Here is a 14003-nt window from a genome sequence, read left to right as displayed (position 1 = left end):
ATCATGCCACTGCACTCCAGCCTGGGAGACAGAGCGAGACTCCGTCTCAAAAAAAAAAAAAAAAAAAATTATTGCTACTAAATTGGCAAACTAAAAAGTCACACATATCAGGTAATAAAAAGGATGTGGAATGACTGAAATGTGTGCACACAGATGGTGACAAGGTACATTTGCACCAATGTTTTGGAAATCAGTTTGTCATTATCTGGTAAAGTTACTCATTCACATATCCTGTTACCCAGCAGTTCCCCTCCTGGGAAGACACCTTAGAAATGCCTGTACAGACGCACTGAGAAACATGCACAAGAATGCTCATAGCAGCATCATTTTCAATAGCAAACATGGCTGGGCACAGTGGCTCACACCTATATTCCCAGCACTTTGGGATGCCGAGGCTGGTGGGTCACTTGAGGTCAGGAGTTTGAGAGACCAGCCTGGTCAACCTGGTGAAACCCCGTTTCTACTAAAAATATAAAAATTAGTTGGGCATGGTGGCATGCACCTGTAATCCCAGCTACTGGGGAGACTGAGGCACAAGAATCACTTGAACCCTGGAGGCGGAGGCTGCAGTGAGCCGAGATCGCGCCACTGCACTCCAGCCTGGGTGATGAAGCAAGACTGTGTCTAAAAAAAAAGAAAAAAAATTTCAATAAAAAATAAATAAATAGCAAACACACAAGAAAAAACAAAATGTCCGTTAATTATAAAACTGATTTAAAAAAATGTGGTGTTCCTGTATAACAAAACATGGCACTTAAATTAATTGATAAGCAGTGTTCCTAGAACAAAGGTGATATTCATAGTATTTGAAGACTCGGGGCACAGGTAATGATCAATCAGAAGAGGCCTAATCAATCCCGTGAAAGCCAGCCAAATGTTATACCAGTGTACGCTGGCTTAGCACTGAGCATAAAAAGCAAGTTGCAGAAGAACACTCAATAGTATGATTCCGTGTATGTTTAAAAAAAACACGCAAAATGAGCCAATACATAGTTTAGAAGGTTTAGAAACAGATAAAGAAAATTAGTGGAATAATACATGCAAAACTCAAGAGAGTAGTTATCTCAGAGGGAACAATGAACAGGACAAGATGCAATGGGGAGGGACACACATGGGACTGCTTTCTTTTTTTTTTTTTTTTTTTGTTTTTAGATGGAGTCTCGCTCTGTCGCCCAGGCCAAGTGCGGTGGTGCAATCTCGGTTCACTGCAACCTCCGCCTCCCGGGTTCACGCCATTCTCCTGCCTCAGCCTCCCGAGTAGCTGGGACTAAAGGCACGTGCCACCACACACAGCTAATTTTTTGTATTTTTACTAGAGACAGGGTTTCACCGTGTTAGCCAGGATGGTCTCCATCTCCTGACCTCATGATCCACCTGCCTTGGCCTCCCAAAGTGCTGGGATTACAGGCATGAACCACCACATCGGGCCTGGGACTGGGACTGCTTTCTTAAAACCTTGTGTTGGGTACACACAAGGGTGATCATTGTATTGTAGTATCATTCTTTATACTTTACACATATTTCTTTAATATTATTTTATATATACTCAACAATTAATAATAAAAGGTGTTTCTTGAAAAGCATTCATGAATTACAGAATGAAATCTGAATCCTGATTTCAGCTTTTATTCCCAGAATGACTTCAGGTGCCTTGCTATATAAATCTCTGTGGATCACAGTTTCCTCCTCCGTAAAATGGAGGTGATGACCCCCTCAACATTGTTGAAAGAAGCAAATAAACACTGCTATAACACACACCGGGACAGCGGGGATTGCATTCCCAACATCTCCTTATCCCCACCTCCAACGTCAAACTGATACTCTATTTGTCATGGCCTGAAGAAGCTTTCAGTAAAACTATCTATTGCTCTGATTAATTCTTGTACTCAGAGACATGTCCCCCATCCGCCAATTCCTGCTCACTTCACATTCCTTTGACAGAAACCAGAGGTAATTTCAAATCTTTGTTCTCCTTTCTTTTATTAGAAATTAAAGCACCAATGAACACGCAGAACAAAGGAACTGGTACTTACCATGTAGATCTCAGAAAGAGTGAGGCCCTAGGAAAGAATGGGGAAAAGTATGTAAAACTCTCCTTCAGGGCCCCAAATCCATTCCAAATGTAGATATTATATAGAAGTAAATGCCTATCTTCATTGAGCCACTGATTCTAGATTGGCTGCTTATGGTTACATTTTAAACGTTTTAATGTTAACTTGCAATGATCATTACAAGTTCTTCTAGTTCAGGTCTTCCATTTGTATTTAAGAGGTGAATGCATTACCATAAATAATACTGTGCCACCCTGAAAACCCAGACAGAACTAGCAATTAACATCTCTGCTGCTTGCTCGCTCTTCAGCTTGGACTGATTTCCATTCCTTTGCCCAACACCAAATGGTCAGATCAGGGTTTGGTTTTGTTCCTGCTTTTGGTATAGGAAGTGCTGATGAGACATGGAAACGAGACAGTGAATGACCCTCGGATATCCTCTTCCACTGTGTGACACTCATTGATAAGCCCATCTCTTACAGGAAACCCCTTTCTGTTAAATGGAGAGACAGAGGGAAGATAAAAGCAACCAGTATTTATTGGGCTTCCAACATTTGCCAGCCGGAGAGCTCACGTTCTCTTACCTCGTTTAATACCACTGCAATCGGGATATAGGAACAATTATTCCAGGTTCACAAACAGCAAAACATCAGAGACTTAATGACCTAACTGAGGTCTCACAGCTGGTGATGAAATGGACACCTGTCCCCACACGATAGAAAAGAACTTTTTAAAAAATGTCCATGACCCCTAAAGATTCTGATTTCAGTAGTGTTTAAAACTTCCCCGGGTGTTCCCAATATACAACCAAGGCTAAGAACCACTGGTCGATTCAGTTCCAACTCTTTAACTGCCAGGGAAAATGAAGATGAGTCATTACCATTCTCAGCATTTAATCAAAACATCTGATCTTCCTACAAAGAAGCCCAATTTTAAGCTTTATGAGAGTTTTGTGGCCTGTTTTGTTCTCCACTGCATCCCTAGCCCCTAGAACAATGTCTGAAATGAGTCGACAGTAAATATTTGTAGAGGAAACAAATGAATAAACACACTCCTAGTTTTTATTCCACAAGGACACATCAAGTGCTAGTCTGTGAAAGGCACTGACCTAAGTTCTAGGGAGCTGGCACTGAGCCAGTCCAATAAACCTTTGCCATTGTGCAGTGTCCATTCTAGACCAGCACTATCCAATAGAAACATCATGTGAGTCATGAGTATCGTTTTAAATTTTCTGGTAGCCACATTAAAGAGATAAAAAGAAACAGATGAAATTAATTTTAATAATGTGTTGTATTTAACACATTATATTCAAAATACTATTTTAACATATAAACAATATAAAATTATTTTACAACTTTATTGATGCATTAAAGGGCATACGATAAAATGTAAATTTATATCAATATGATATAAATAAAATACGATACAATATGACAAAATATAAACCCAACTACAAAAATTACTAATACATCATTTGACATTTATTGTTTTCACACCAAGTGTTTGGAATCTGGTGCATATCTGACACTCACAGCACACCCCCAGTAGGACACATGCCAGGGGCCATGGGCCAAGGGCCACCATATCGGACGGCACAGTTCTGGAGGGCAGGAGAGACAACAAACGAGTAAGCAAACAGATTTGTCATTAGAAAGGGAGGGGAAGGAAAGCCTCTCTCAGGAGGTGATATTCAGCAAGGGAATGATTGAAAGGCTCTAAGAAATTAACAGAGAAAAAGCACCTGTGCTTTCGGTGCTGAAACTAGAAATGCGTCTTCAGTATGATTCTGGATGTGCTTTGTAGCATCTTGTGGTTGTCGAGGAGATCGTAATGTAATATCCTAAATTACCAGCTTCCATCCCTAGGACTCTCTCCCAGGTTCTCTTCCTGGTATAGCCTAACCTGTGATCCTGGAGCTCAGCTAGCTCCTTGAGTCCCAGAAACCAGCTGAGGCAACGCTGAGATGCAGAAAAGCCGGATGTCCTCCAGCCTACTGGGTGAGATGACTGAGGACCAAAGGGCCTCTTTTCCCCCTGCCGGCAGTTACGAGAAATACAACACGGAGCATTTTCCTGAGAGTTCTTTGATCCTTGCCAGCTGAGCAGAAAGGATAGGGGCCCTCCACTGGCATCAAGGTTCTACCCCGTGTTAGTCCAATGAATAGGGCATTCTGAAAAGAACTCCAGATTACTAGAGAGAGAGCGCCACACTGTTGTCTTAAAGTCAGGTGAAATCACATTTTAAAATTTCCCTTGGCTGAAATGTTACCAGGACCCATATTAAAATATGTGAATACTTGATTATTATAAATATTATACTTATAATCTATAATTTTAAATGTTGTGAAAAACATAAATTATGATTAATTTATTTAAATATTTAAGTTGCCCTCTCAACACCTGCTTGGGGCAGTAGGCATCGTGAGATCCACAGCTCTCTCTTCTTCAGTGTTTTTTCTTAGATGAAGGGATTATAATTCATACAATTCATTTTCTTTCTCCAATTAGTATCATAACTGTCCAGAACTGTGCAGAAGCCAGTTACTGAATTGTTTGCATTTCCTTCCTCAAACCTATTAAATTCAACCGGATGAGAAGTCCGTTGAGGAAAACCAATAGATGTTGAAAAGACATTTATTTAAGCCCCATCAGAACAACTAGCAATACAAAGACAGTAGTTTTAAGTTTCAAGAGTATTTTTAAATGACATTGTGAATTTGCCAGTAATTATTGTAAAATACAACATAATCAAATCGATTTTGAATGTGACGTTTTTATTTTTTTATCCTATTTATTTATTTATTTATTTTGAGACGGAATCTCGCTCAGTCGCCCAGGCTGGAGTGCAGTGGCGCGATCTTGGCTCACTGCAAGCTCCGCCTCCCGGGTTTACGCCATTCTCCTGCCTCAGCCTCCCGAGTAGCTGGGACTACAGGCGCCGCCACCACGCCTGGCTAATGTTTTTGTATTTTTAGTAGAGACGGGGTTTCACCGTGTTAGCCAGAATGGTCTCGATCTCCTGACCTCGTGATCCGCCTGTCTCGGCCTCCCAAAGTGCTGGGATTACAGGCGTGAGCCACCGCGCCTGGCCCTTATTTTATTTATTTTGAGACAGGGTTTTCTTCTGTTGCCCAGGCCGATGCAGTGGCTGGTGCAAGCACGGCTCACTGCAGCCTCAACCTCCTGGGCTCAAGCGATCCTACTACCTCAGGCTCCCAAGCAGCTGGGACTACAGGCATGCACTACCACACCCAGCTAATTTATTATCATCATTATTATTACTTGTAGAGACGGGGTCTTGCTATGTTACCCAGGCTGGTCTCAAACTCCCAGGCTCAAGTGATCCTCCTACCTCAGCCTCCCACGTGCTAAGATTACAGGTGTGAATCATCAGGCCCCAGACTTACTTTATTTTTGACAATTCCTGTCATTGTAACTGCAACAGAGTTTGCTTTCTTTAAAAGTCATTGAAATGTGTAAGGAACTTTACAGGACAACATTTAACAGAGCTATCATGCAACAGAGAGGCGTGGAAGACAGTGGTTAAGAATATGGATTTGGTCGGGTGTGGCGACTCACACCTGTAATCCCAGCAGTTCGGGAGGCTGAAGTGGGAGGATGGCTTGAGCCCAGGAATTTGAGACCAGCCTGGGTAACATAGCGAGACCCTGTCTCTACTTTCAAAAATTTTTTAAATAACAATTTAAAAAGAATATGGGTTTGAATTCTGTCCTCCACTCACTGGCATTATGACCATGGGCTAATTGGCCTTGCTTGTATATCAATTTTCCCCTCTGTAAAATTGGGGATAAAATAGCACTTGCTGCTAAGGCACGTGTGAGTCACCTCAGCACTCAATAAATGTGCGCTCAAGCAGCTTAAAAACGTGCACGTTGCGGCGGGGCGTGGTGGCTCACGCCTGTAATCCCAGCACTTTGGGAGGCCGAGGCGGGGGGATCACGAGGTCAGGAGATCGAGACCATCCTGGCTAACATGGTGAAACCCCATCTCTAATAAAAATACAAAAAATTAGCCGGGTGTGGTGGCGGGCGCCTGTAGTCCCAGCTACTCGGGAGGCTGAGGCAGGAGAATGGCGTGAACCTGGGAGGCGGAGCTTGCAGTGAGCCGAGGTCATGCCACTGCACTCCAGCCTGGGCAACAGAGCGAGGCTCTGTCTCTAAATAAATAAATAAATGAATGTGCAAGTTGCAAACCTCATGATGATTTTGCTAAAATAAAATCATAACCAAGATTGTTCTGTTTGCATCATATTTTAACATTTGAAAAGAATGCCATCTTTATTATATTACCATGTTTTGCTGGAGATTTATTATTTCAAATATTTTACAGTAATTTTTATTTTATCAAAATAAATTTGTTTTAGGTATTAAAAATTGCACCTATAAATTGCAAAGTAAACGTGTTTTGTTATATGTGGTAATGGCACGGGTAGCGGGGTGGAGCAAAGTACTCTGCGTTAGGGCCCATTTGTATGAGTTATAATCCCAAGGGGGACAACACTAGAGTTAAATCAGGAACAGCGCTTGGAAGAGGAAACCTAAAGTCCTAATTTTAAGGAAGTGTATGTGATTTACAGGAGGACCATTTTTGCTAGGCCTTGGGTTAGGCTGCTGAACTCCAGTTCTCCCAATCAGTGATGCAGGCAGGATTCAGAACCAACCTGAATGCTTTGGGCTGAAGTTTGCTGCAAACTTTCAGGACAAAGACCCCAAATAATATGATCTTTTGAACACACTAAGAAATGCAAACTGAGTGGTATTAGATTTTTAAAATACACCTGATTTAGAAGTTGATCCCATAGATGGTTATCACAAAGTCATCCCATCACAATTTTAACTTCAGTGCAGTGGCATTTTACTAGTTTTCGAGGCAGAGTGAAAGGAAAGACACCATGTCTGTATTAGAATAAAAGCAGATCTTGGCCGGGCATGGTGGCTCACGCCTGTAATCCCAGCACTTTGGGAGGCCGAGGCAGGTGGATCACTTGAGGTCGGGAGTTTGAGACCAGCCTGACCAACATGAAGAAACCCTGTCTCTACTAAAAATACAAAAAGTAGCCAGGCGTGGTGGTGCATGCTTGTAATCCCAGCTACTTGGGAGGCTGAGGCAGGAGAATCGCTTGAACCCAGGAGGCGGAGGTTGCAGTGAGCCGAGATCGTACCATTTCACTCCAGCTTGGGCAATAAGAGGGAAACTCCGTCTCAAAGGGGGAAAAAAAAAAAAAAAAAAGCAGATCTTTTCTGGAAGTGTTCTTGAACTATTCCAGGACACTTCCAGTAGGATCCCACATATATAGAGCAGAATGAAAGATACCATGTATGCACTCACCTAGGGTCTTCTCGAATACAGCTCACCTGTTAGATGAAGGCCTTGCCCGTCTGCTGATTTTCCCTCCACACCCACCCAGATTTGGCCCTGCCAATCAGCGTGATCCTCCACACCTTTCCCTTTGCACTGTCCCCAGAGGTGCTTGGGGCACACCCATCAGCACTGGGCCCTGAGTCCCTAGGTCCTCACGATGATACCTCTCTTCCCCAGTGAAAATTCAAGGATCTTTACCTTCGCAGAGGTGAGCTTTTGTTTCTTTCTTGCTTTCAAAACCAGGAAGGGAGTCAAATCGCATTTCCTTGGCTTTTTAGCATCCATTTGAGTCCTGCAAGAGGGAAAGTAAAAAATAAATTGGCAGGAGGAGTCAAATCTAAGTAATGGCCCACACACTCAGGGACAGAAGAAAACAGGCAGGTTTGAAGAAGAGAAGGCAACAGGCTTAAAAGCAGGAGGAGGGTCCCTCTTTCTCCCTTGCTTCCTTCTGATGGTCACGTGAGGTCAGGAGGTCAGAGCAAGAGACAGAAGCCAGGGAAGCAGGAAGAGATAATCCGGTGATTAGCAGTTTAGACAACCAAGCCGGAAAAAACCATTTCCCCTACTTCACTGGAAAGTAAACCTCATGCTTCTGCCACAAACACAATATCCCCCTACAAGATGGGCATATTCGTGGGCTACTTAGACAGTTTAATGCCTATAGAAAAAGAAAAGGGGGACAATTGGTAGAAACACTTCCTCTAACTCTCATTTGGCCATGTTTGCATCTTTTTCATTCAGAGCACAGTTCTGTTAATAATTAACTTACTGCAAAACAGAAAAAAACCTTGCACACATTCATGGAATCTAGTGTAAGCAATAATTTCTATAAGTGGAAGGTGAGTCTTAGAGGGGTCTCAGGACACTCACATTCCCTGTTACATTAGCAGAGCACCTGCTGAAACTGCTCACTCTGTGTCCTCTGCAAGTCCCTTTTCAGCTTCTAACCTTAGCCAAGAGCCAAGGGAATCGAGAATACAGGAAACAGGGGCAGAACAGGAACCAAAGCAAATGTTATCACAGCTTCTGCAAATCACTCCCCTGGCAGGCTCTTGCAGACGCCACATAAATGATGATGGCACCACAACTCTGAAAGTATTCAGAGGATTAACACAAAGTCATGCTACCAGGTATTGTGGCATAACTATTAAAAAATCAGAACTCGTCCATAACGGGAAGTTAAAAAATCATGGCACACATATGTTTTATGAAACATAATGCAGTCATTTAAAAAATAAGGTAGATCTTTATATGTGCCCATAATGTATTGAGCAAAAACAGTAGAACATGTGTGTGATATAATCCTATATTTATTTAACAAAAAACAAAATGCTTGCATGTCTTTATACAGGCGTATTGAAAGATCTGGAAGAAGTGAACTATAATAGTGACCTCTAAGAAGTAGGGCTGGGGGAGGTAAGTGGGAACATTAACTATAATATACACACACATACATACAATATGAAAAAATTCTGCACAAAAGCAAACAAAAATTACCAGTAACTTCTCTGCTTATGATCATAGTTTCACTTCTTCCTTCTCTCCTTTCTTTCTATAAACATTTGCTGAGACAATTTCACTGATAAACCAGACATGGTCTCTGCCCTCAAAGAGAACTCCTTATCCAGGAAAGGAGGTACACAGAAGAAAGTAGATCATGACAATGCATGTGATCAATGTATTAACACAGGCTTGTGCAACCAGCTCCCAGAGCATGCTTGCAGGTGTTGACTAAGTCGGCTGGGGGAGCTGAGGAAGCCTTCACGCTTGAGCAGGTAGAACCATCTCTGAAGAATGAGCAGGGCAGGCGGGAGTGTCAAGGGCAGATGGAGGAGGACACACAAATAACATAAATGCGAAAGAACATTGTCTTTTCCAGAAATTTTGAGCACTGTCCTTGGACATTGCTAGTGGAGGGCCAGGGAGGTAGATGAGGTTGTAAAGGGTCACATAGTCCAAGTTGGAGTCTTGGAACCTACGTGGCTATGCTAAGCCTGGGCTGCAGATCGGATGTGTATTCTGGTACCATCTCTCTGGCAATATCATGAAGCACGATTTGGAGGAACTAGGAAGGCACTTTGGGTGTCTAGGTAAGAGGGAATGAGAGTCTCAACCAAGGCAATGACAGTGAGGATAGAAGTATGAACTTGGCAAAGACCTGGGAGACAGAACAGGTGAAATTTTGGCCACCAACTGGACACAGAATTTGTAAAATCTCAACTTTGGGCAAAAACGAATACAACAATTTTTCCTGCCAAGACTCTGCATCGAGTGTTGCCTTCCTTTACTTCACAGAGATGTAGGTGACTATGAAAGTACATGTGGGATAGGCATGGTGGCTCACGCCTGTAATCCCAGCACTTTGGGAGGCCGTGGCAGGTGGATCATCTGAGGTCAGGAATTCGAGACCAGCCTGGCCAACACGGTGAAACTCCGTCTCTACTAAAAATACAAAAGAAGTTAGCTGTGCGCGGTGGCTCATGCCTATAATCCCAGCTACTCGGGAGGCTGAGGCAGGAGAATCTCTTGAACCCAGGAGGCAGAGGTTGCAGTGAGCCGAGATCGCGCCACTGCACTCCAGCCTGGGCAACAGAGCAAAACTCCATCTTAAAAAAAAAAAAGGTAAATGTGAAATCTTCCAAACAACTGGAGCCCTTTCCTCTGTTCAGCTCTGACAGCTCTGGAGGTAGAGAAGGAGCAAACACTGAAGGAAATGCTGAGGAATCGTGGAGTCTTGTCTCAATGCCACCTTACACACAGTGCCATGATTTTGAATTAGCCGTTTGTCCTCTCTGTGCTCAGTTTCCTCACCTGCAAAATGATGAGACTGGACCAGATGACTTCTAAAGTCCCTTTAGGGTCTAAATTTCTTTAATTCTACAAAAATACTGACAGACTAAAAAAAAAAAAAATCTGTTGTGACTTATTCCAACTTTGCCATCCCTTAGATAATTCTGTGATTATTAAAGACTAATTTGTGCCTTTCTTATTTTATGCATGAACTCTGGCTTCCAACAGTACAACTTAACCCTTGCTCAAACCTTTGCAAATGCTACCTTTTTATCCTCAAAATATGTGGTGAACTATGTGGAAAAGAATTAAAATGCTTTTTATATTTCGTTTGTATCTTGTTACACGAAGGATTGAAGATAACCAATAAACTCAGCTCAGAACTAGAGTGAATGTTCCTTTGAGAACTGAAACCAAAAGTTTGGCCATCCTCATTTCCATCTTACATGCGGATGAGAGTTCCCCTTACCCTTCCTCTCTTTCCTTTAGTGTTCAGTGGTGCGTTTGCCTAGAAGTTCATTTTTTTTACTTGGTCAAGAGCTTTCGCATAACTTAATTATCTTAGGTGTATATATTTTTTGTCTCATATTGATTGTTAATCTTTCGGGGACACAGATGGTGAGCCTGCATTTTTTAAAAATTCCTTTTGGGGTAAGGACAGTGACTTGTCTATTGAAAACTTGGTACAAATTTGCTGAAGGAAGAGAAATCTAAAATAGATTAATTCATCAAAAAATTCCAGAGCATCAACTGCGTGCCAGCTACTGTGCTAAGCATGGAGGATTCAGACATAAATAAAACAGAATCCTTGTTTTCAAGGAGTTCAAAGTCTCAAGGGCAAGACAGATCCACAGAGGTGCCAGCCTTACTGCACTGCATAGTATTTTATAGTAATACACATACATTATCTATGTGTAGAGTACTTCAATATCCAGAAAGGAAACAAGTCTTTTGAGATTTACCTGTTACGATTTTAGTATTTCTACTGCAATTGCCAGTTGCTTGATCTTTACGTCCTGGGGGCTGTCTTTGGGGCAGAAAGTGTGGCAGTGTAGGGTTTGCAGGGATTCCGTTTGCATTCTGTGAACAGGTGATAATGTTTTTAATGAACTTAAGTTACATTCATTTTTTAATTGATACATAATAGATGTATATATTTATATTTATATAATATATAATCAAGTCAGGGCTTCAAATTATTCACTACTAGCTGTTTTGAAATATACAATAGATTATTGTTTACTATTTTCATTCTACTGATTTATTGAACACTAGGTCTTTTTCTTTGATCTGACTGTATTTTAAGTCACACTCATTTCTGCCAAAGAGAATTCCTTGGACTCTCTGCATATATCCCTGAAACTTTTGAGGGTTCACGGACTCCCAGACTCTAAAGAGCTAGAAGAGGTTTTGGAGACCATTTCATCCATTTTCCCACACAGGGAAAGAATCTTCTTTCTATGGTATTCCTGACAATCACTCTGTCTATACTGGAATATTTCTATGACCGAGTGCACTGTTTTTCTAGGCAACCCATTTCACACTCAACTGTTAATTTACAGATGGTTGGTGCTTGGTATTTCTTGGAAGAATAAACTGTATTGAGCAAAATTTCCTCCACTGATCCTTGGTATCCTCTGCAGAGTACTAAGGAACAAATCTGTCTCTTTTCTACCCAAGAGTTCTTGAATGTTCAAAAGCTGAGTAGAGAAAAGCTTTCTCTCCCCTGCACCTCCTCATCTCCGGGCATTCTGTGAAGATTTTTCAAACCTGTCTTCATGTGATGGCACATCCAGGCCTGACAGAGAGAGCCTGCCTTGTGGTTGTTCCTATTTTCTAGTTTTTTATGATCTCAAAGTAGCTACAGTTTCTAGAGTCCGGATTATGTTCTACTTGTTGCTAAGTCAGGCAGCAAGACCATGTCCTTTGATGTGCTCATTGCCTTTCTATTAATGCAGCCTCCACCAGCATTTGCTCTTTTGGGAGCCATCACAGCACACTCACGATGGGCTCAGAGCCAGCTGAAACCACTAACTCCCAGAACTGGGTCCTCCACACGCTTGAGAACTAGGCATTCTAGCCAACAATATGTGGAGTTGGAGAGGGCAAAGTCACGGGAGAGTGGCTGACAGACTGCTAGAGAGTCCCTTCCGGTTTACCTCTGCTTTCTCCATAAGGACCAAAACAAACAAGAGAAACAACAGATTTAAGTAACGGAACCAATCAGGTAGAGCTCATGTTTGAAGAATTTCTTAGAACTCCTAGGTTTTACATACCGACCACATGTAGGTGATTAAATCGCTCAAGCAGGACAAAGGACATTTCCATTTGCTGTTTCCACCGTTTGAACTTTTCCACTAAACGGCCTCCTGCTTTTGCCAAGTCTCCACTTAAGCCTGGACAGTGAAGCCTGAATTAATATTGATGATGCTGTCGGTTGCTTAAGACATGTCAGAGGGGTCACAATTTTCCTAAGCTCTGAGGGACTGCTGGACATTTCCAATGCAGCGAATGTCACAGAACAGCCTTTAAAATCCCTCAAACTGTGCATTGTTCATCACTTTTTTAAGGAAAGATTTGCTAATATTGGGAATTTCCTCGGAGTGGCAGCTCTGGGTGTGTGATCTACATACACCTTAGCGTGCTTTTGTGTCAGGGGCTGGGCTGTGGTTGAGCACAAAGGTGCCCAGGCATATGGGCTGGGTGGGAATATGAGTAATACCTGCCAGAGCCTCACCAACGCGAGGCGTGTGGTCGTGGACCCACTTACGACTGACAAGAGGACATGCAGCAAAGAAGAGAAAGAAAGGGAGGAAGAAAGTCTCGCGTCCCAGTGAGGGCTGGGAGCACAGTTCCAAGGTAGGTCTGATGAGTTCCTCAGAACCCCTCGCTTCCTGTCCTGCACTCAGCTGGAGTCGGCGATGCAACAGCATCTTAACAGAAAAGTATACTGATGTTGGATTCCGGGGATGCAGTCGTCGCAAAACCTACAACTGTATTTTCCTTGTCTGTGCACCACCCCCCGCCTCTCTCTCTCTTTCTCTGACCCACACTCCCCAGTCTACTCGTGCATTCCGCACGCTTTTCATTCTCCCCCACGACCCCGTCGACCAGAAGCTTCGTGGCCTAAAAGAGCGCAGTCGGCCCTAGCTGGCTCGTACTCGCGCCGGACTGCACGCGAAGTACCAGCCTCCGCGGCCCTTACTTTGTTCCGGTGCAGGTAGGCGGCGGGAGGAGCTGCATGAGGATGGCGCGGACCGCCCGCCGCTGCGGGAGGCTGGGAGAGCCCGGCCGAGTGCAAGGGACGGCCACGCCCTCCTCCCGTCGCTATAGAAACGGCTTCCGCCCTTTTTGTGACTCCGGAGCTGAAAGGGCCTACTCAAGCTATGGTCCCAAACCACCTTGCAGAGTAGCAGCCTCAAGAACATACTTCTCGTCCTCCCACTCGCATTCTCTTGCCCCAGTTCTTTAAAGCATAGGGCAAGAATTGAACAAAATCTCAGCATAGAGAGCTTAAAGGTGGTTGCCCAGACCAGACACGTGAAATTCTCCCTCCTCTCCCCTTCTTCAAGCACAGCATGTGGTTATCAGAATTATATCACAAAAGTTCTGGCAGGGCGCAGTGGTTTTACACCTGCAATCCCAGCACTTTGGGAGGCCCAGGCAGACCACGTGAGGTCTGGGGTTCGAGACCAAACTGCTCAACGTAGTGAGACCCCCCTCTCCCCCACCCCGTCTCTATTTAGACATTTTTTCTATAATCCCAGCACTTTGAGAGGCC

At 43.2% G+C, this 14003-nt stretch overlaps 1 protein-coding gene and 1 long non-coding RNA gene across 24 annotated transcripts in view; both read right to left on the bottom strand.

Moving 5' to 3' along the window:
• The window catches only part of DYRK4 (dual specificity tyrosine phosphorylation regulated kinase 4), a 51993-nt gene extending 38046 nt beyond the window's left edge, over positions 1-13947 (bottom strand). For 4 of the 23 annotated variants that reach the window (XR_002515497.2, XR_002515498.2, XR_002515495.2 and 1 more), the window contains exons 1-3: positions 13428-13946; positions 7631-7724; positions 2034-2060 (exon numbers count right to left, since the gene is read on the bottom strand). Coding sequence is in view for 19 of the 23 variants with exons in the window: in XM_021921922.2 (XP_021777614.2) it covers positions 2034-2060; positions 7631-7724; positions 13428-13465 (159 nt within the window). In the remaining 4 variants the exon portion in view is untranslated. Of the gene's footprint in view, positions 1-2033; positions 2061-7630; positions 7725-11184; positions 11303-12498; positions 12619-12944; positions 13156-13427 lie in introns of all 23 variants that reach the window. The other 19 variants (XM_021921904.2, XM_021921910.2, XM_021921909.2 and 16 more) reach the window with 17 other exon arrangements.
• LOC108580874 lies at positions 3511-4894 on the bottom strand. Its single transcript, XR_001892441.3, has 2 exons — positions 3793-4894; positions 3511-3651 (listed from the first exon to the last, which is right to left on the bottom strand). It is a non-coding gene; the product is annotated as an uncharacterized LOC108580874 (long non-coding RNA).
• Positions 13948-14003: the final 56 nt, after the last annotated feature.

This window comes from Papio anubis, chromosome 9 (assembly GCF_008728515.1).
Source record: "Papio anubis isolate 15944 chromosome 9, Panubis1.0, whole genome shotgun sequence".
In the NCBI taxonomy this organism is placed as follows: domain Eukaryota; kingdom Metazoa; phylum Chordata; class Mammalia; order Primates; family Cercopithecidae; genus Papio; species Papio anubis.
This window is presented reverse-complemented; position numbering and strand designations above follow the sequence as displayed.